At 36.9% G+C, this 23,007-nt stretch overlaps 1 protein-coding gene across 1 annotated transcript in view; it reads right to left on the bottom strand.

The window, feature by feature from the left end:
* Positions 1–6,978: 6,978 nt before the first annotated feature.
* LOC150109849 (uncharacterized) overlaps positions 6,979–23,007 on the bottom strand; it is a 232,146-nt gene continuing 216,117 nt past the window's right edge. The window contains exons 17-18 of the mRNA XM_090396316.1: positions 13,064–13,162; positions 6,979–7,127 (exon numbers count right to left, since the gene is read on the bottom strand). Coding sequence (XP_090252442.1) covers positions 6,979–7,127; positions 13,064–13,162 — 248 coding nt within the window. The remainder of the gene's footprint in view (positions 7,128–13,063; positions 13,163–23,007) is intronic.

The following is a 23,007-nucleotide window of genomic DNA, read 5'->3' on the forward strand; positions in this document are numbered from 1 at the left end:
CCCCCACCCCCCCCCCCCCCCACCCCCCCCCCCCCCCACCCCCCCCCCCCCCCACCCCCCCCCCCCCCCACCCCCCCCCCCCCCCACCCCCCCCCCCCCCCACCCCCCCCCCCCCCCACCCCCCCCCCCCCCCACCCCCCCCCCCCCCCACCCCCCCCCCCCCCCACCCCCCCCCCCCCCCACCCCCCCCCCCCCCCACCCCCCCCCCCCCCCACCCCCCCCCCCCCCCACCCCCCCCCCCCCCCACCCCCCCCCCCCCCCACCCCCCCCCCCCCCCACCCCCCCCCCCCCCCACCCCCCCCCCCCCCCACCCCCCCCCCCCCCCACCCCCCCCCCCCCCCACCCCCCCCCCCCCCCACCCAAATGATCATCAAAAAATTATTTTCTCTGCTCTCTTTCTAAAAGAAAATCACTTCTTAAATTATTGGAAGCTTGAAATAGCTTGAAAAGTGTAAGATAACCAGACTATGCAAAAAACAAAAAAAATGCAAAATAGAGAAAATAAAAAATAAACATACATGTTTAGCCCACCAATGGTATAAATGCACTATCTGTTTTTGTATAAATGCAAAAATCTTTCATGGGTGGGAGCAATATAAAAAATAAAAATAATAAATAAATAAACACAATCAAGAAAGAAATCGTGAATAAATGTTCACTATCAGAAAACTGAGTTTTAAAAAAACAGTAGATCTAATAATGGAAACATTAAATTAAAGTTAAAAGGAAAACGAAAGTATGTTTCTTTTTTTTGGGGGGGGGGGGAGAGAACTGGAAAATTGGGAATTCTTTAGAAGATCAAAATTTAAAAGAAACTTGCTAACATGAAACTGATCATGAAGTATTAGTTGCAGTGCCCAGATTATCATATTATTACCAGAGCCTCAAGGGGAGTTGGGGAATCTATGCAGGAACTCACTTATCACTACGACCAGCAGTCATAGCTCTTCTTGAATTCATTCACACTACCTGTACTCACCACATCCAAAGCAAGCCATTACAATATGCACTGCTTTATGAGAGAACTCTAGCTCTCACCCCGATTCTTGAATATATTCATTCTTGACTTTCATAGATTGTCATTTTCTCACATCCATAAAATGAAAAATTTTCATATACTTTTACACTTTCAAAGGTTTGTAAATCTCTATCATATCTCTTTCTCCTGTTTTTACTAGTGTCTGCAGTTCACAGATTCGCAATCTCTCTCTTCATAATCTATATTTCACAATTCTGATATCATCTTGAATGCTCTCATTTGCACCCACTCCACTATAATATCATCTAAGAAACCAGATCAGAATAGCACACAGAAGCCCAAGGCTATTGAAAAGAGATTAAATGATTCCCTTACATTTCAATATTTCTTTCAGCAATGCAATTATCTACTAAGTTGCATTTGCAATTTTTGTTGCATGGGCTCTGAACTTATGTCCAATTCTCACCTTCACATTGTGCACCATGTTAACATATCACTAGGTACTGAACGAATGGGTACTGAACTAGCAATTTGGGAGTTAGCTGAACAAATTTTAGTCTCTATTGACTTAATCTAAAAAATGCATATGATGGTTACAACATGTGAAATTTCAGGCTGAATGGTGCATTTCCAAGTTAATCAAGGCCCTTGCAGTTTTTATCAGGGAATCAGGTGAACATTAAACAGCATGATGAAACAAACTACAACTCAACACTTAAAAGAAGAACAGCAAATTAAACTTCAGAAGAATTGGGTTGGGAACTATCAACATAACGGATATAAATGGAAAAGAAACTGAGCTTGCAGAAGAACTAGAAGAATACTGGGTATACTCTTCCAGTTTTTGGAGATTCACTGGCAAGCCCTCAAGAAAACACTGATTGATTCAGCCAGAGCGGCATGTGGTGAGATTGTCTGCAAGGATAGAAAAATCAGAACTCCATAGTGGAAACAGGAAGTTAAAGAGACAATGAAGGAAAAGAAGAAAGCATATCAAAAGTTCCTGGCAAATAAGTTAGCTTGTGCTCTTACAGAATACAGAGACTAATGTAAGAAACTAAACACTAAAACTAGCTGAACAAGTCATGGGAAGACTTTGGTAAGAACATAAAAAATAAATATCAATAAGGTGGCAAGTTATTCTGCAGGTTGTTGAAGAAGCTCAGAAATCAAGGAAAGAGTGCTGTAAAGGGATTTAGGGATGATAAAGATGACATGAAAACTGGAGAAAAAGATATCCTTGATGTATGGAATAATTACTTCAAAAAATTGCTAAATTAAACAAGCAGTGATGATAAAAAAAAAAAAATAATAATAATAAAAAAAACAGGCATGCAATCAGGAATACATATACATACTTGAAGTAGAAAAAGCCATCAAAAGCCTGAAATGTGAAAAATCAGCAGGAGTAGATGATATTCAACCAGAAATGCTCAAGTATAGAGGTATAAGAGTCTTACATAATTCAGAAGGCCTGGACAGAGGAATGAATTCCAGATGATTGGAGTAGAGCTACCCATATATAAAAAGGGAAATAAAAATGAATGCGAGAATTACAGAGGCATTTCCCTGCTGAGTGTTCCTGGTAAGATTTATGCAAGTATACCTTAGAAACAGTTGAGAATGATTGTGGAGGGGAAACTTTGTAAAGAACAAACTAGATTCACGGCAAACAGAGGCTGTCAGGATCAGATTTTTACTTTACGACAAATAGTTGAGAAAGAGAATATAACAAAAATCTGTATTTAAGTTTTCTACAACTGCAAAAGGCATGTGACAAGGTGCCAAGAGAAAAGCTATTCAAAACACTACAGTCACATGCTGTCAATGGGACATTACATCAAGCGATACCTAGTCTTTATTTCAGTTGTAAGTCAGCAGTTAAAACTGAAGTAAGTACAGGAAGATAGTTTCATGTTAAATCTGGTATCAGAGAAGGATGTACATTATTCCCTCTGTTATTCATTATCTATATGGGTCACATTATGAAGGAAAGTGGTACTAACCCTGATATCAAATTTGGAGATGCTAACTTCAGCTCTTTACTTTATGTAGATGATGTTATACTTCTAAATAAATCCAGTACAAGTCTCTAAGATTCTCCGACTAAACTGAATAACTGTTGTAATAAATTTGGTATGAAAATCAGCAATGACATGACAAAGACAATGTAAATAGACAGAAGCACTGCAAATATCAACTGCATCGTGAATGGAGACCCTATAAAACAAGTAAAACATTTCAGCTATTGGGTTGGCAAATAAGTTCGTTCGGTTTTTCAGAGTGGAATGAAATACATTTTATTTAATATATATAATACATACTAGTCAGTTATATATTGACTCTCTTTATCAATGACCTCTTGCCATCTGTCCACCAACTTCATTATGTCGCACGCATTCATAAAACTCCAGAGGTTTACTGGTAAAAAACTGATCCAGGTGTCTTTTGACAGCCTCCTCATTAGCGAAGGTTTTTCTTGTTCAGAGAATTCTGCAACGATCAGAATAAGTGGTAATCGGAAGGTGCCAGGTCTGGTGAATACGGAGGATGCGGCAAAACATCCCAGCCAAGATGTAGCAATTTACTCCGGGTTGTTAATGATGTATGGGGTCTGGCGTTGTCATGGTGAAAGACAACTCCTTTCCAATTTAACAATTCGGGAAGTTTTATGCTAATTGCACGGGCCAGTCGCGTTAACTGTGAGCAATAGACAGTCAAATCAATCGTTCTGTCTGACGGTAACACCTCGTAGTGGTCAACACCTTTATAATCCCACCACACAGAGAAAGAGAGAGAGAGAGCATGATCTTCTTTGGATGCAATCCTGCGTTCAAGGTTGTTTGCGGCAGTTTGCTCTTGTGCCTCCATGATCTTTTACATACTATGTTATCGTACACGACCTATTTTTCATCTCCCGTAATCATCCACTTCAAAAATGGGTCGTTTTCTTGGCGATGTCGCAGCGAATCACAGATGGATATGCGAGCAGTCATGTTGGTCTTGATCAATTCATGCAGCACCCAAACATTGAGTTTTGAAACATATCCCAGCTTGTGTAAATGGTTTTCAATGCTTGTATGGGATGTGTTCAGTACTGCAGCAATCTCCCGCACTGTTTCTGACAGATTTTTGTCGACGACATCCTTCATAACACTCGATTCAAAATGGGTCGGGGCGACCGCCGCAAAGCACATCACTGACATCGAAATTTTCATTTTGGCATACGCGCTCTGTTAAGGCACCATCCCAATATATGCTGCATATTTTTTTATGGGCTTCATTTGCCTTTTTTGAAATAAAAAGCAAAATAGCCCATAAGGTATGTTATTTCATTCAATTTCTAAAAATATGTGACACACAAGCAACTAAAGTAGGCTGAACGAAAATTCACTGAAAGGTTATGTGAAATGGTGCCTTTCAACTGCAACTGCGCAATAGCGTTGCATGGTAGCGCAACAATAGCAACAGGTGAAGCGACGTAAACTTGTACTAACGCATAAACCGAACGAACTTATTTTCCAACCCAATACTCAGGCACAAATTTTTAGTGAATATGGTAAATTAAATATGGAAATAGACAACAGAATCAAAAAAAATTATGGTAGTCAACTGAATACATTTATATGGAATAAGAGAAAAATTGGTCGAAACACTGAATTAGTTGTATACAAGAGAGTGTTCAAGCCAATTTTAACTTATGGATTTGAGAGCTGGGTTAGAAATAAAACATTTGACCAAAGACTAGAGACCACAGATATGAGAGTCCTGAGAAAGATTAGGAGTGTGAATAGATGGCAATATCATATTAAAAACGAGGATATTAAGAAAGAACTTGACATTGTTAGCATCAAGGAATGTGTTAACAGAGCTAATCTCAGGTCACTTAAACAGAATGGGAGAGAAAAGGTTATCAAAAACAAGTGTTCTCTACCAGGTTGGCAGCAAAAAGACCCAGAATCAGACCAAGATATTTGTGGATTGATAGATTAAAAGTGCCTTAGAAGAAAGACAGAAATATAAGATCTGATAATGTCAGTCTTGACAGATAACAGATTGATTTGAAGGAAAATTGTTGATAGGAAGTTAGTAAGTTTTTCATGTATTCTACCATAATATTCTGTACACCCCTTGAGGGTATATGTCAGGAATTTGATGATGATATACTTAGAGCTAATTCCCAGGTTCAGTAAGGAAGTTTGACATCATCATCATCATCATCATCAAATTCCTGCCATGTACCCTCAAGGGGTGTACAGGATATGACAGTACTACATGAAAAAATTACATCATTACTAACTTCCTATCTACAATTTTCCTCCATATCAGTCTGTTACTTGTCAAGACTCCAACATTATCAGATCTTATGTTGGAGTCTTGACAAGTAACAGACTGATATGGAGGAAAATTGTAGATAGGAAGTTAGTAATGATGTAATTTTTTCATGTAGTTTGACATCAATGTCTGGATATGTCACCTGTAATAATTACTCACTTAATAATCATCAGGGTAATTTGGCAATGCATTTTATTGTCCCCAGAAGCTGAACCACCAGGTCTGTACCAACACCCACTGTGTATTTTATCTTATCGCCTCAAACTCATTGTTCCATGGGATAATATTATTGCCTTCATGAGTTTCTACCCCAAATGGACAAATCATCTGATCATTAGTAGTATTCTTACTTGCACTCTCCTATCTCTTCTGTCATTCCAGAAAATACTATAGCCTTTACACTTGATTCCAGTTACTATGTCTGACTCTGATAGCCAGGTTTTACTAATGCCAATAATTTTAGGCAAAAACATATTCACCAAAGGCAATGAACTCTATCTCTTTGTTTTTGATGCTTCTTGCACTTGTGTATAGACATTACAAGTTCTCTCATGTTTTTTTTGTATGCATTTACAGCTGCTTGGCTGAGTTGAGCAACTGAAACCAAAGTGCAAATTTCCATCCCATCAACAGATTTATAATCATGCTCAATGACATTCATATCATTGTCACATTTGCATCCCACAGCTGAACTTACAATCTTACTATTCCTCCAATGATAATCTAGTTTCCTTGACTCTCAGATCTCAACCCAATTAATAATTTCTCCAGATTTCTGATGCCAAATCCAATCTGTTGCAGGTTGTCCCGCTTACACAATTTTTTTTTTTTTTTTTGCCATTAACTTGTTTCAAATACATCCAAAAATTTCCATCCATTTCTTTTACACAGTCTGCATTGAAGCATTTGCTATCATAGCACTTCTTAACTCAGTTCTGTTGTATCTACATAGTAAACTTACAAATTTTACTCTCTCAATTCTTCCTATTCTGTTTCTCTATTAAATTTCCAAGCTCTTTAATTTTTACTACTGGGAAGCTCAAAGTAGTGACTCCTTTGGCAAACACAAATTTCATAATTGAATCAACATACCATTCCCCCCCCCCCCCCCTCTTAGGTTCTTAGATAAACGACTTACCTTAGTGTTTGTATAATTATTAATTGTTACTTACTAGTTTTAGCATCTTCTTCAGCTCATTTCTTGTTCTCTCTGAGTTTCATTAATTGTTTCTTGAATTTTCTAATACTCTTGTTGGTCATCTGATTATTTGTTTTAATTGGGATATTTCAAGAGTTAAATTATCCTCAATTATATCTTTCACAATGGTGTTGCAATGTTTCTGCTCCACTATACAAAAGTTTCAATCTCCAGAAACATAACACATCAAAAAGAACAACACATAAGAAAGTTTGAAAAAGAATTAAGCATGGGAGAAGACGAAGAGACAAATCATATGTTTAAAAAGTTGAATGCTACATTTCTAAGGATATTTAATACTGGATTCTCTCCAGCCATCAACACACACACTTTTTCTCTTGGTAAATATTAAATTTGAAATGCAGTAGGGTATAAACTGATTAATTCTTATTGCCATTTTTAAAGAACTAATAAATACTACAATTATTTAATACAATTATATTAATTATATAATTTATGGACAACATCACAGCCAAAATTTTGGGTACAGACCGTTTAATGAAGACTGCAGTTCATTATTATCTTTCTTTTTCTTTTTCTTTTTTTGAGATGAAGATGTTTCCTGTTCTTCTCCTTCTGTAAAAGGAATGTGCTCTTGTTTTATTTTTGATACATCTGCAAATGCCAAAAGAAAAAAATGATTAAAACCAAACACCTAAACATCACTTTTAATAACTTGCATCCAAGTATATGCAGTCAATCTTGAAAAAAAATCATTTGTGTTATTTCAGAGAAAACAATATTCTTTTAAATTAATAATAAATCACAACTACACATTTGCAATGCAGTGCCCAAAATTCTTTTATCCGCTTAAGGGTCAAAGCTGTATAACTGAGAGGAGACCTCCACATAGCCTTTAAAGGAATGCGGAGAACCGACCAACGCTTCTGACCTAATGTCCAATCCTCACCTTCTCGTGATGCACCCTGTTGGGTATCTACGGGGATACTGAACGGACGAGGATGGGCTGGCAATTTGGGAATTAGCCGACCAAATTGTATTCTTATTGGTTAAACCAAAATATAGAATGATGGTACAACATGACAAAATTTCATGCCGGCTGGGGCGTCGCCCGGTTAAACAAGGCCCCCGTTGTTTTCGCCAGGGAACCAGGGCGAACAGCGAAAAGTCAGCTACTGGAGAAATAATCGGAAAATAAACCCCAACTCAACATCACCAGAGTTAAAGATCGGTACTATCAACGTAAGAAGCCTGAATGGCAAAGAAATGGAGCTAGCTGAGGAATTAGATAAATACCAGATCGACATAATAGGGGTGACTGAAACAAAAAAGACCAAAACTGGTGAGATCTTTCTGAGCAATAAATACAAAATGTTATATTCAGGCAATGACAATCAAGGAAAAGAAGGAGTAGCCATAGTATTCAACACAAAATACGAGGCTAATCTTCTTGAATGGCAGTCAGTCTCAAGTAGAGTAATGTGGGCAAATATGAGAATGGGGAACTGGACAATGAGACTTATTTGTGCCTATGGTCCCACAGAAGGTTCTACTAAGGTAGAAGTAGAGGAATTTTTTGAGGCTTTAGAAAAAGCAACTGACACAATGAAAAATTGGTCCTTGTTGGGGATCTAAATAGCAGAGTAGGAAATGATTGTGAGACATACAAAAATATTTTGGGAAAATTTGGAGAAAAGAGCAAAGCTAATAATAATGGCAAATATCTGTTGGATTTCTGCTCAGGACATGGACTGGTTATTACTAACACCATGTTCCAACATAAAAATGTGCACAAATTCACATGGAGAGAAGAGGCTAGGAATAAGAAAAGTCTCATTGACTATGTTATTGTTGATAGTGATGTTTTCTCCCTGGTGCAGGACACCAGAGTGTACAGAGGATTTGAAATTGAAAGTGATCACTATTTAGTCTTGAGCAGGATAAAATTGAATTTCATATTGAAAAGAATAACATGTAAGAAAGTTTTAAAGCGAATAAAAGTTGAGCAGCTCTCAGATGTGAGCTGTAGACTAAAATACACAAAGATTATTGAAGGAAAAATGAAAGAGTTTGAGAACAGAAATCAAACCTTGGAGATTCATTGGCAAACTCTGAAGAAAACATTGATTGATTCTGCCAGAGAGGCATGTGGTGAGGTTGTTTGTAAGGATAAAAAAATCAGAACTCCCTGGTGGACAAAGGAGGTTAAAGAGGCAGTGAAGGAAAAGAAGAAAGCATACCAAAAGTTCCTGTCAAATAAGTCAGCTTGTGCTCTTAGAGAATATAGAGACAAATGCAAGAATGCTAAACACTATGTAAAACTAGCTAAACAAAAGTCATGGGAGGACTTTGGCAAGAATATAGAAAATAAATATCAAGAAGGTGGCAAAATATTCTGGAGGTTGTTGAAGAAGCTTAAGAATGGAGGAAAGAGTTCTATAAAAGGAATTAGAGATGATAAAGGTGACATGAAAACGGGAGAAAAAGATATCCTTGAAGTATGGAGTAATTACTTTGAAAAACTGCTAAATGAAACAAGCAGTGATGACAGCACAGTGGTAAAAAACACTGACCAGGCATGCAGTCAGGAATACATATCCATACTTGAAGTAGAAAAAGCCATCAAAGGCTTGAAATGTGGAAAGGCAGCAGGAGTAGATGATATTCGACCAGAAATGCTGAAGTATGGTGGTATAAGAGTCTTACAGTGGCTGCACTGCATAGTTCAGAAAGCCTGGACAGAGGGACGAATTCCCGATGATTGGAGTAGAGCTCTCATAGTACCCATATATAAAAAGGGAAATAAAACTGCATGTGAGAATTACAGAGGTATTTCCGTACTGAGTGTTCCTGGCAAGATCTATGCAAGTATACTTGAGAAACGGTTGAGAAGAATTGTGGAAGAAAAGCTTGGTGAAGAACAAGCTGGATTCAGGCCAAATAGAGGCTGTCAGGATCAGATCTTCACTTTACGACAAATAGTCGAGAAAGCATGGGAATATAACAAAGATCTGTATTTAAGTTTTGTCAATCTGGAAAAGGCATATGACAAGGTGCAAAGAGAGAAGCTATTCAATACGCTGCAGTTATATGGTGTCAATGGGACATTATATCAAGCAATACTTAGTCTTTATTTGAGTTGTAAGTCAGCAGTTAGAATTGAAGGAAGTACAGGAAGATGGTTTAATGTTAAATCTGGTGTGAGACAAGGATGTACATTATCCCCTCTGTTATTCATTATCTATATGGATCACATTATGAAGGAAAGTGGTATTAAACATGATATCGAAATTGGAGATGTTAATGTCAGCTCTTTGCTTTATGCGGATGATGTTATATTTCTAAATAAATCCGTTACAAGTGTGCAAGATTCTCTGACTAAATTGAATAGCTGTTGTAATAGATATGGTATGAAGGTCAGCAATAAAAAGACAAAGACAATGAAAATAGGCAGAATCATTGAAAATGTCAACTGTGTTGTGAATGGAGAACCTGTGGAACAAGTATAACATTTCAGCTATTTAGGCACGATTTTTACTGAAAATGGTAAATTAAATATAGAAATAGACAACAGATTCAGCAAAGCTGGTATGGTGGGAAGTCAATTGAATAAATTCATATGGAATAAGAGAGAAATTAGTCGCAACACTAAATTAGCTGTATACAAGACAGTGTTCAAACCAGTTTTAACTTATGGATCTGAGAGCTGGGTCAGAAGTAAAACACTTGACCAAAGACTAGAGATATCAGATATGAGAGTCCTGAGAAAGATTATAGGCATGAACAGATGGCATCAATGGCAATATCATATTAAAAACGAGGATATTAGGAAAGAACTTGACATTGTCAACATCCAGGAATGCGTTAGCAGAGCTAATCTTAGGTGGTATGGTCATTTAAACAGAATGGGCGAGGAAAGATTAGCAAAACAAGTGTTCTCTGCCAGGTTGGCAGGAAAACGACCGAGAAGAAGACCAAGATATAGGTGGATTGATACGGTACAAAGTGCTTTAGACGATAGAAATATAAGAGCTGATAATATTGGAGTGTTGACAAGTAACAGACTGATTTGGAGGAAAATTGTAGATAGGAAATTAATAATGATGTAATTTTTTTCATGTAGTACTATCATATCCTGTACACCCCTTGAGGGTACATGGCAGGAATTTGATGATTTGATGATGATGATGACTATTTTGTCCAGAAGAAAATTGTTTTTTATGCTGTTTTCAATGGAAGCAAAAATGTTTGAATAACTGGAAAAACATCAGTGCAATTAAATGTTTCAATTATTGATATTCGTGGTCTAAGATCTTTCTACCAATCTGAGCCATGCATTTTCTTTTCATTTAACTTTACTGTTTCAGTAGAACAAACTGCATCTTTCCATAATTTTGTCAATACACAGTTTTAATTTCTTACATTAAAAGTACACACTTTACATCATAATAATACACAACTTTCCAAAAGCTAATAATGTAAATCTGATATTCAAAGTTTGTTCAGCACATAAAGTGCATATATCAGGCACTATTTTTTGTGAAAATGCAATTATCATAGAAATTAACATTTTCCACTTTCCCTTTCAATTTGAAGCCCATGTTTACATGGTTAACATGGTTTGGGGAAAGTTACCTGTATGCATAAAAAGAATGGAAGGAAAGTAATTATAGTAACATGAAAAATTATTACATACGAACTGATGATAATAATTCATCTATAGTTCTACATTTTTTCTTTTTTTTTTCTGAAAGTGGTGCTCTCTCTTCTGGAGAGTCAACTTCTGTTTTTATATTTGATGAAGCTGCAACAATCAGAACCATAATTTTTATTATGTGTAGGTTTGTTTTTGTTCTAAAAAAAATATAGATACATTAATGACTTTACTGATGATTTAAGTATACTGTATAATTAATTTTTATAAATTGCTAAAAATATGTATTCTAATAACTATAAACAATGGGAGACTCATGAAGGAAATTATCATGAGGGTAGATCAATAAAAGTAAGAAAAAAGGAATATTCTCATCAGAATACTTTTATTCAGATTAAACGGAACATTGACATGTTTCACATCAATTCTTCTTCTTCTTAAGTATTCTGCAACTGAGCAGGTTCTTCTCTTAGTAGCAAAAAAAACTTTCCTTCCATTCTCTTCTGTTCTAAGCCTTCTCTTTCAAGGTTGTGTACCTGTCTCCATTCAGCATGTCACCTAGCATTGTTTTTCTTACTCTTCCTCTGGGTCTTTTTCTGTGATGATTCCATTTCCTCTCAGAATATGTCCAATCCAGTTTCCCTTTCTTCTTTTTATCCTCTTTAACAGACTTCTTTCTTCTTCTACTCTTTTTAAGACCTCTTCATTAGTTATTTTATCTGTCCATTTGATTTTTTCCATCCTTCTTCAAATTCACATCTCAAAGCTTTCCAAAATCTTAATTTCTTCTTTCTTCAATGTCCAAGTTTCAGCTGCATAGAGGGCAACACTTTACACATAACTTTTTATTAGTCCTTTCTTTAGATTTCTGTCCATTTTACTTCTGAATAAATTCCATTTTCAGAAAACAGGTGTAAGAAATTCTCTTAAGACTCACAGTCAAGTTTTTAAGATACAGATGAACACAGTCATAAAACTTTTCAATTATTAGATACAGTTTGATGTTTTGCATAGCCCAAAGGTGAGTGTTGGTATATAAAAGGTCTAATGCAGTGCAATAATGAATGAGTTACTTCTAATTTTCATGCTTAATGTACCTCTAGTTACTTCTTAGACTACCATGGAGGTGAACAACTTCACTGAATTCCTTGAAAAGGTGAGATGGAAGGTTATTTTTGAGTTAGGGCTTGAAGTCACTGAATCAAGAAGTAAGGCCTAAATTTCTCTCCACTTCCGGTAACATCCAAATGGAGAGGGAAGACACCTTGCCAAGTTTCCTAATGTCTCCTAGTCTGACTTATGTAAAATTTGAAACAGGAGCAATAAATTTTAGATATTTCAAAAGGAACACAATCTTTTGAAATAATAAAGGCCTTTGATGTGCTGCCTGAACTTGTTAAAACAACCAAATAACCACAGATAAATTATATCAAAAGTATCACCTTTATATCCATGTAATTACTGATGTCTAAACACTTCAACTTCAGTTGCGGCAAAAGGAAATTTTGATGTCTAAATCCTGTATTACCAAACTTATATGGCAAAGCCCTACAAGAGTATGGTACGGAAACATCTGAGGTCAGTGACAGAATGTCAGGATTTCTCTGTATAACAACATTTATAAAGAAACTCTTCAAATAACCATTAAGAATAAGTTCATCAAAAAGATGGTCACACTCATTATTCTTGTTATCACTTTTGCTCTTAAGATGAAGACAGTTGTATTTTTTAGTGGGTAATAAATACCATGTAGGCATGGTAAACAACCATAAAATCTTTAAGTAAAAGATATTTTATTTCTTTTCTAATTATTTATCCAAGTAATTGATAGCAAAACATGTAGATGATTTATTTAATCTGAACAAAACCATTCTAACATGTGTATTAATTTCCAATATCTTGCTGTTTTAATAGAGAAACCCTTAATAATGCATACCAATTAACGAATATAATAATCCAATATGTTCGCTAACTTCCTTTTCTTCAGGTGAAGATGGTTCTTCCTCTAAAGAAGACATATACTCACGTTTTATATCTGAAGCAAAAAACAAGAAGAACTAATTAAAAACAAATAAATTATTTATTGATAGCTTAAGTCTGAGATTAATCTAAGTATAGGGTTAATTTGTTTATATATCTACTATTTGATTCATGATGCTTTATCAGAAATTAAAATATTATACTTTCATGAAAATGAGTCATAAAAAAAGTCATAATATATAAGATATAAAATATTATTATTATCATTATTATTACGGGCAACTCCAAGGAGTTCTTAGACTCATCGAAGGAGACCCTAAACATCATGTCAAGAACTATTCAGCATTCCCACAGTATCTATCATACTTTGCTTTGAACTCATTCAGTCATTTTTATATAACGAAACCTGTGGTGAATTCATCACTAAAAACACAGTAATGACTATTTAATTTGTAAATAATTCATTCCAAGTATCTTGGGACATCATCAATACAGTAGTTTAAACAATACTAGGAATAACATACAGTTAGGGCGCATGATTACGATGGAATCTCAATATGCATGCAGTAACACGTTATAGAAGTAAATTAAATATAACTGAAAAAATAAAAAAATAAAAAATAAAATAAAATAAAATAAATATATATATATAAAGATTATTTTACACAATATTGTATGACAATTTCCCATACTTTAGGAATGATTATGATCCTACAAAACGTCAACTCAGAAAATTAAACAAGTTGCGTGATGAAACCTCCTCCTAGAATTTATGGCTTACCTAAGTTTCATAAAATTAATGTTCCTCTCAGACCAGTGGTAGATTCTATTAGCAGCCCAACTTACAAGTTATCAAGATTCTTATCTAACCTTCTCCGTCCTCATATAGGACACTTAGCCTCTTCAATAAAAAAATTTCACAGAGTTTGATGCAAAAATAAAAGACATTCAACTGTTAAAAACTGATTTGTTAATTAGCTTCGACATTGTCTCCCTCTTCACGAACATTCCCCACAAAGAAACAGTAGAATTATTAACTCAAAAATTTCCTTCTGATATAGCTGAATTATTCAAATTTGTTATTACATCCAGTTATTTCACCTGGAAAGGTCAAACTTACAAACAAGAAGAAGGAACAGCAATGGGATCTCCTTTATCACCAAACTTAGCAAACCTGTTTCTAGAACACCTTGAAGAAAAAATATTCGCTTTTGAACCCAAACCAAAAATTTGGTTACAATATGTCGATGACGTATTTGCAGCCTGGAATCATCCCGAACAGGAATTACAACTGTTTCTAGATAAAATAAACCTTCTTCATCCTCGCATCAACTTTATGCTAGAAAAAGAATCTTCAAGGGTATCTCCTTTCTGGATTTACACATTCAAAGAAAAGAAGACAGTTCCATCGCCATGTCTGTCTATCGCAAGCCTACATTTTCAGGTTGCTACATTCGCAATTCTTCTGCTCATCATCCATCTCAGAAATTTGGCATCATTAAATCACTAGTTTCCAGAGCACACAAATTCTGCTCCTCTGAAGATTCTCTAAACCAAGAACTAGAAATAATCAAAAATACAGCTATACTAAATGGATATAATCTTAAAACAACCCAAAAAATCATCAGTCACCTTCCCACACACATCAACTCAGACAAGAAGAAGTCCATAGGATTCCCATACCTTATGTCAAAGGCATCTCCGAACGTCTTTCAAAAATTATGAAGAAATACAATTTTGCCACTACTTGCAAACCCATGAAGGAGTTGAGAACGAGAGTGCCAGGGGTACGGTCATATTTTCAGGGAGCTCCCGAAAGCTAAGTACAATTTTGGATGGAAATTAGAATAAATGTTAAAAATCATAACGTAATATTGTCTAAATTTGGTAGCTTGTTGTGTCTGTGTGATTTTGGTGTAAATTCCGTAAATTAATTTAGTCTTTAACGATACGTTTCATATATTTGAATATGGCGCCAATGCGACGTAAGATAATGGCGTCCAAAAATACGACGCCATTGTTCAAAAACTGTAGTGTGAGAGAGTTTGTCCGGTGTGATGTGTGTGGAATGTATGCATTCCCGAATGAGTCTGGAGTATGGGTTGAAAGTGATAGTGGTGGGAGAATGTGTAGAAAGTGTATGCAAAGTGAGGAGTCGAAGTATGTGTCAGGTTGTGAGACAGTTATGGTTGAAGAAAGCCAGAATGCGAGTGAAAATAGTGGCTCGATAGGGAATTGCGGTGTACAAGATGGCAATGTGAGCGGTGATCTAAGAAAGAGTGAGAGCAATTATACAGAAAGAGAAAATGGTTTGAATGATAAAAAAAAAAGAGGAATTATTTGTAGGAAGTGAGATCGCTAGGCTGCGCGCAGTGATACAAGATGCGCAGCGGCAATTAGAGCACCTGCAAAACTCTTTCCAGAGTGATTCGGCTAATGGAAATAAACAGCGTGGGCGAGTTTCCGAAATGAAGGAGAGAGTATTGTATGGTGACTCGTTATTAAGAGGAGTAATAGATGGGAGTGTAACTAAATCGTACTTGCCGGGTGCGAAATTTAAGGATGTAAGTGAGAGCATTAGAGTGCAAAAACAGAGGGTGAAAGAAATAACAATTGTGGCTGGTACGAATGAATTGAAAGGTGATAAATTTTTTATGAGAGAGGACTTGAAAGTATTGTTAAAGGTAGCGAAAGAAAAGAGTGACAGAGTTAGAATGGTGAGTCTGTTACCGCAGTATGACAGAGAGGAGTTTAGAAGGAGGGCCATAATTGCAAATGATATTATGCGCAGGTTATGCGGACGGTGTGGTGTGGAATTTGTGGACGTGTGGAATGAGTTTGATGGGCGAAAGGACTTATACAAGATGGATGGGCTGCATTTGAATGGACTTGGTGTGCGGAGACTGGAAAAAGTGTTGTTGAATGAAGTGAAAATGGATATGCAGAACCAGGGAAACTAGAACTACCAAGGAGGGGGGGAAGTGGATATCCAGACATCAGTGAGACAGTTGAGTGTAAAAATGTATATAATGTACCTGAGCCAGCAATAAGAACAAAAAATGGGAATGGGATATTTAGAATAACGCATCAAGATAGGGGTGGGACAAAGGGAACACTGCAATTCATGTATACTAATGCCAGGAGTATTAGGAACAAGAAGGAAGAATTTTTGGCCTTGATTGGCTCTTCCTGGCCACAGGTTATTGGCATTAGTGAAACATGGCTGACGGAAGATGATATAGTTAGTGGGATAGAATGTGTAGGTTATAGTATGTTTAGGAGGGACAGAGAGAATAAAATTGGGGGAGGGGTGTTATTGATGATAGCTGATGAACTGCAGCCAAGGAGAATTGAAGTATTGCAGGATAGTGAAAGGAGCTCATTTGAGGCTATTTGGTGTGAGATTGATACTGGCAGAATAAAATATACAGTTGGGTGCTGCTATAGACCAGGTGATGGAATAGATGGTGGAGATGGTATGCATAAACAAATTGATGAAATGAGTGGAAGGAGGGTAATTATTATGGGGGATTTCAACTATGGTAACATTGATTGGAAGGAGGAGAAGACACATGTGAGGAAGGAAATGGATTTTATTCAATTATTAAGGGATAACTATCTGAAACAGCATGTAATTGAAAATACTAGGGGTGTGAGAGTGCTTGACCTGGTAATAGTGTCTGAGAATTTGACTGTAATGAATATGACCATGTTGCCACCTATTGGTGAGAGTGATCATAAGGTCTTGACCTGGGAGGTGGCTAAAGGTGTGAAATTTGTGATTAAGACAGGGTATATGTGGAATTACCGTGCTGGCAAGTATGACAAGCTTAGGAGATTGCTTGGATCAGTGCCATGGCATGTACAACTGCAAGGGCTGGACGTCGATAGAGCATGGGAAGTGATCAAAGAGCATTTACAAGAGGTTATGGCTGATTGTATACCTAAGGTCCGAATAGTGAAACAAGGAGGGGTTAAATGGATGAATAACACCATTAAGCTTGAGCTGCAAAAAAAGAAACAACTATGGAGGGAATTTAAAGAAAGGGGTGACCTGCAGGCACACGAACAGTATAAAGTACAGGCTAGAAGGGTAACGAGTGTGGTAAAAACAGCAAAAGCCGATTATGAAAGGAAACTAGCTATGCAAGCAAAAGAGAATCCCAAACAGTTCTTTCAATATGCTGCAAGCAAGAAAAAAACTGTACATGGCAAAATGATTTTAAGGAATGACGATGGTAAAGAGTTCACTGAACCAGTCGATATAGTGGAGTTACTGAGCGCGCACTTTGCAAAAGTATATCATCCAGGTGGTGATGTTGAAAAAATGAAGGAACCATTAGTTTATATGGGAATTGTGATGAATGAAGTGGAGGTGAATAGTCTATTACAGAACCTTAATGTGAATACATCTGTGGGATTGGATGGTATACCGGCACGGGTCTTGCATGAAGCGGCTAATGAATTATCAGTGCCCTTGACCATGTTGTTTAATCTGAGTCTCAGGTCTGGCTTAGTCCCGAAGGCGTGGAAAGAGGGGAAAATAGTTCCACTGCATAAAGGAGGATCCAAGACTATGGTTGCAAATTACCGACCGATCAGCATATCAGGAGTCGTTGTCAAGGTCTTGGAGAAAGTAGTCAAGGGAAGAATACAGGAATGGATTGATGAAAATGAGATACTGTACAGAGGACAGCATGGCTTTGTGAAGGGTAGATCATGCCTCAGTAACTTGCTCAGGTTTTATAACAGGGTGACGGCTGAACTGGATAAGGGAAATGGGTTTACAGTGATACTGCTGGACCTGGCAAAGGCGTTTGACAGGATACCACATGGAATTCTAATCCGTAAACTACAACATATGGGAATGGATATAGGGTTGGTGAGATGGATAGCTGGGTGGTTGATGGAGAGATATCAAAGAGTAGTTTATTCAGGAGTAGAGTCCAAAAAACGGCCTGTGACTAGTGGTGTGCCACAGGGTTCTGTTCTTGGACCACTGCTGTTTAATCTGTTCATTAACGATATAGGGAATGGTCTAAGTGGGACAGTTCATTTGTTCGCTGATGATGCAAAGTTGGGTAGGGCGATAGTGAATGCAGAAGATGTCAAAGTCTTGCAAGATGACTTAGATAGATTGGAGATCTGGACTAAGGAGAATGGATGTCAATTTAATGTGACAAAATGTAAGGTTATGCATTTCGGAGTGAAAAGATTAGCAGCAGTATACCACATTGGTGGAACTGTACTCCAAGAGATTGATGAGGCCAGGGACTTGGGAGTATTGGTGGATAGGGAGATGAAGTTTAGGGGGCACATTGCGAAAGTAGCTAAATCAGCTCATCAACTCACTTGGTTGTTGAAAAATAGCTTGACGAGCAGAGAAAAACAAGTTATTGTACCTCTGTACCGAGCCCTGATAAGACCTCATCTCGACTACTGTGCCCAGATTTGGTCACCTCGGTTCCTTCTTGATGGGGAGGAGGTTGAGAGGATCCAGAGGCGAGTGACTAAGATGATAGCAGGTCTATGGAATGCACCATATGAGAACAGGTTGAAGATTTGTGGGTTGCAGAAACTGGTTGATAGGCGAAAAAGGGGAGATATGATTGAGACATTCAAATTGCTAAAAGGATTCTATAGGATTAATTCAGATGATATTTTTGAGATCAGGACTGGTGGTGGGAGAACTAGGGGACACCCATGGAAGCTGGGCAAGAGCGTGGTTAGCAGGGGTGTTAGAGCTGGGTTCTTTACTTTTAGAGTGGTAAATGAGTGGAATAAGCTGCCAGAGTCTGTTGTGGGTGCTATGACAGTGAGCGAGTTCAAGGCAAGGTATGATAGATACTGTGAGAATGTTGAACAGCTGTGTGAACATGATGTTTAGGGCCTCCCTCGATGAGTCTAAGGACTCCTGGAGTAGCCCGTGGTAATAATAATAATAATAATGAACCAAATCTATAACTTGTTACCTTCTCCTAAGGACAAACTCTCACCTCTGATGTTACCTGGCGTTTATGAGATCCCATGCTCCAGCAAATTATCTTACTTAGGTCAGACAGGTAGGTCTGTTCAGAAACGCATCTCGGAACATCAAGACCACATTTGTCTTTTCAAACCGCAGAACTTTGGTCTCTCCCAACACAGAGTTGAAAATCTAAACCATAGGATCCATTGGGAGAAGTCGAAACTTTTACACAGATCTTTATATAAATATGAACGTTTATATAAAACAGTGCTGGAAGCCCTACTACAGAGACCAAATTTAAACCACAACGATAATCTTACTATTCCTAAAGTATGGGAAATTGTCATACAAAATTGTGTAAAATAATCTTTATATATATATATATATATATATATATAATTTTTTTTTTTAATTTTTTTAATTTCTTTTTTCAGTTATTTAATTTACTTCTATAACACGTTACTGCACGCATATTGAGATTCCATTGTAATCATGCGCCCTAATGTATGTTATTCCTAGTATTGTTTAAACTACTGTACTGATGATGTCCCAAGATACTTGGGATGAAATATTTACGAATTAAATAGTCATTACTGTGGTTATTACGTGTGTTTTTAGTGATCATTCAGTCATGATACCTACAACAGACTCTGGCAAAACATTCCACTCATTCACTACTCTCCAAGTATAAAACCTAGTTCTAACACCCTTGCTAACTACACTCTTGCTCAGTTTCCATGGATGGCCCCTAGTTCTCCCACCACCACACCTGTTCTGAAAAATTTTTCTATGAATTAATCTTGTAAAAACCTCTTAGTAATTTGAATGTCTCAATCATATAACCCCTTTTCCTCATTTAACCAGTTTCTGTAACTCACAAATCTTTAACCTTTTCTTGTAAGGTTCATTCCATAGACCAGCTACCATCTTGGTCACTCGCCTCTGGATCCTCTATACCTCCTTCTATCACCAAGAAACCCTGGCACCCAGATCTGTGCATAGTAGTCAAGATGGGGTCTTATCAAGGCTCAATAAAGAGGAACAATAATCGGCTTGTCTCTGCTCATCAAAGTATTCTTCAGTAACCAAGTGATCGATGAATTGATTTAGCCACCTTTGCTATGTATCCCCGAAACTATTCACTAACACTCCCAAGTCTCTGGTTCATCATTTTCCAAGAGTACAGTTTCACCAATGTGGTATACTGCTGATAATCTTTTCACCCCAAAATGCATAACCTTACACTTTGCTAGATTAAACTGACATCCATTTTCTTTAGCCCAGGCTGCCAATCTATCCAAATCACCCTTTAAAATTTTTCCATCATATGTATTCACTATTGCTCTACTCAACTATGCATCATGGCAAATAATTGAGCAATTCCTCTCAGATCCTTTCCTATAATGAATGAAATAAACAGCAGTTGTTCAAGAATAGAACACTGCAGCACACCACGTCACAGGCCTTCTTTTGGACTCTGCTCCTGAACAAATTACTTTCTGATATCTCTCCAGCAACCATCCTCCTATCTATCTGCGTGTGCTGCAGTTTACTGATTACAATTCCATGTGGTATCCTGTCAAAGGTCTTTGCAAAGTCCAGCAGTATCATCATCCATCAGCAGCAATATGTAAACCCATTACCCTTATCCAATTCAGCCATCACTGTATTATAAAACATGAGCAAGTTACTAAGGCATGATCTACCCTTCACAAAATCATGCTGCCCCCCACCCCCATACAGTATCCCATTTCCACCTATCCATTCCTGTATTTTGCTCTTGACCAACTTCTCCAATACTTGGATAATCCTGATATGCTGACCAGTCAGTAATTTGACAGCAGTCTTGGAGCCTCCTTTATGCAATGGAACTATTTCCCCCTCTTTCCACCTCCTTGGGACTAACCCAGAGCTGAGATAGATTAAACAATATGGTCAAGAGCACTGACAATTCCTTTGCCTCTTCATGTAAGACTTGAGTTGGTATACCATCCAATCCCACAGATGTATTCACATTAAGGTTCTGTAATATGCTATTCACCTCAGTTCCCATATAACCATCTGTTCCCTCATTCCGAGAGTGTAAATATGTGGAATTCTGCTGATATGATTTTATGCAATTCTTCTGATTGAATTTGATTGGCTAGTAAAGGAGAAACGGAGTTGTTTTGAGTTAGCGCATGCTTAGAACGTGAACGGCTATGATATGGAGAGAAGCCTGTAGATGTAAGCTGAACTGGCTAGAACCAGATTTTGGTGGGAAGAATAAACGCAGTTAATTGGAAAACCAAAGTAAACACAGGGGGGGGGGATTGGGACAGCGAAGAGACTGGTCATGTGTAACCAAGATGAGTTGAGATATACAGAAAAATCGACAAGGAAAGGACCGGGAATAAATAGGCATTAAAAACTACCTCTATGGAATTCTGATATTACGATACATTCCTAATGATTAGAGGGAAGAAAGCTACAGAGCTGTAGTCAATACTGTTGGAACGTACATCCTAGTTTCGAATCTGCCATTTTGTTGTAACGTACTCTTATTAATAAAATCTATTAATTGCTAATTGATCACTAATCCAAATGTAGGAAAATTTATATTTATACTGCGCCACCCTATATTTAGATTAGTCTATATAAAATAGTAGAATCAATTTTCAATTAAATTAGCAGTCTTCTTACTCATTCAGGCCAAATTTAATATTTTTCACTTGAGGCTCCCGCTTGATTCGAATTATTTATGAACGGTGCAATAAAAAAGAATCAGGCAAACACAGTATTGAAATTAATAAAACAAAACATTTAATATAAGGTTATATGACAAATACATGAATTCCACTTCTAAAATAAGACATTACAATTAAGTTAATACATCGGGTTAAATCACTCATATTAATTCAGTCTTCAAAATCTTCACATACAAGTTTCACAGTTTTCTCAATTACAAGATTCCTTACTCAGATTAATACAACAGAATTTCTTGTTTAATTAGTTTGCTCATATTTCTCAGTTATACTCCACACTTAACTCTCAGCTGGCACTTATCATATCATTAAACACGGCAGATATTATTTCAAGGCAAATTATTTTTAACTTCTAACTTCGGCGATATGCCACAGTAAATGTTAGAATGAGCAAAATGGAACTATCACTCAAGTCTTCATACACAGAAACAAATAAAATATGACTGTCCTTACCGGAATTAATCTTCAGCACATCTTCAAATTATATTTATTACACCTATGGAACACATTTAAAAGGAATTCTTCAAGGTCATAACTAGATTATTATTTGTCGCACTTCACAATTCTCGACGGCAACTATAGGGCAGATTGATATCCTTGTTAAGCTACAAATTAAGCACCGTACAATTCTTCCTAAAAGCAATACAGAAATAAGTAGTAATTCTAAGTTGACTGGATCTATTCTGAATCCTTCATTAACCTTCCAGTCCTTTAATTATCCAAATACGGCACCAAATTCCTATTAATGCCACTGCTGACTTTACTTTCAGCTATCTATAAGTTTTCACTTCGTCATAGCACACTTTTAAATACTACTCTCTTGAATTCCTGCCCTTCAGTCCTTTTTATTTACTTTCACCCCCTTGCTTATATCCTTCCTTCTTTCCCTTCAAAAAACTCTTCTCTTTTTCTCTCATATTACTACGCATATATTTTTCTTCTCTCCTCGTTACCGAAGCTCACGGTCTACCCACGCGCGTTCCATTTTATTTCTCTCTCCATGGCAATGAACAAAACGTAAACATTCGCGTTAATGTTACATAAGGCTATACTTTTACATTGAGTAATGAAAAACATTAATAAAAATATTACAGTTACTTAATTTTCTCTTTCATTTCATTTACAATTAATAATAATAAAATATATGTTACAGTATATATATAAGGTATATTAATTTATATACATATA

This window comes from Typopeltis vanoorti, chromosome 1 (genome assembly GCF_054136105.1).
Source record: "Typopeltis vanoorti isolate ZY-2024b chromosome 1, IOZ_Tvanoo_1.0, whole genome shotgun sequence".
Lineage (NCBI taxonomy): Eukaryota > Metazoa > Arthropoda > Arachnida > Uropygi > Thelyphonidae > Typopeltis > Typopeltis vanoorti.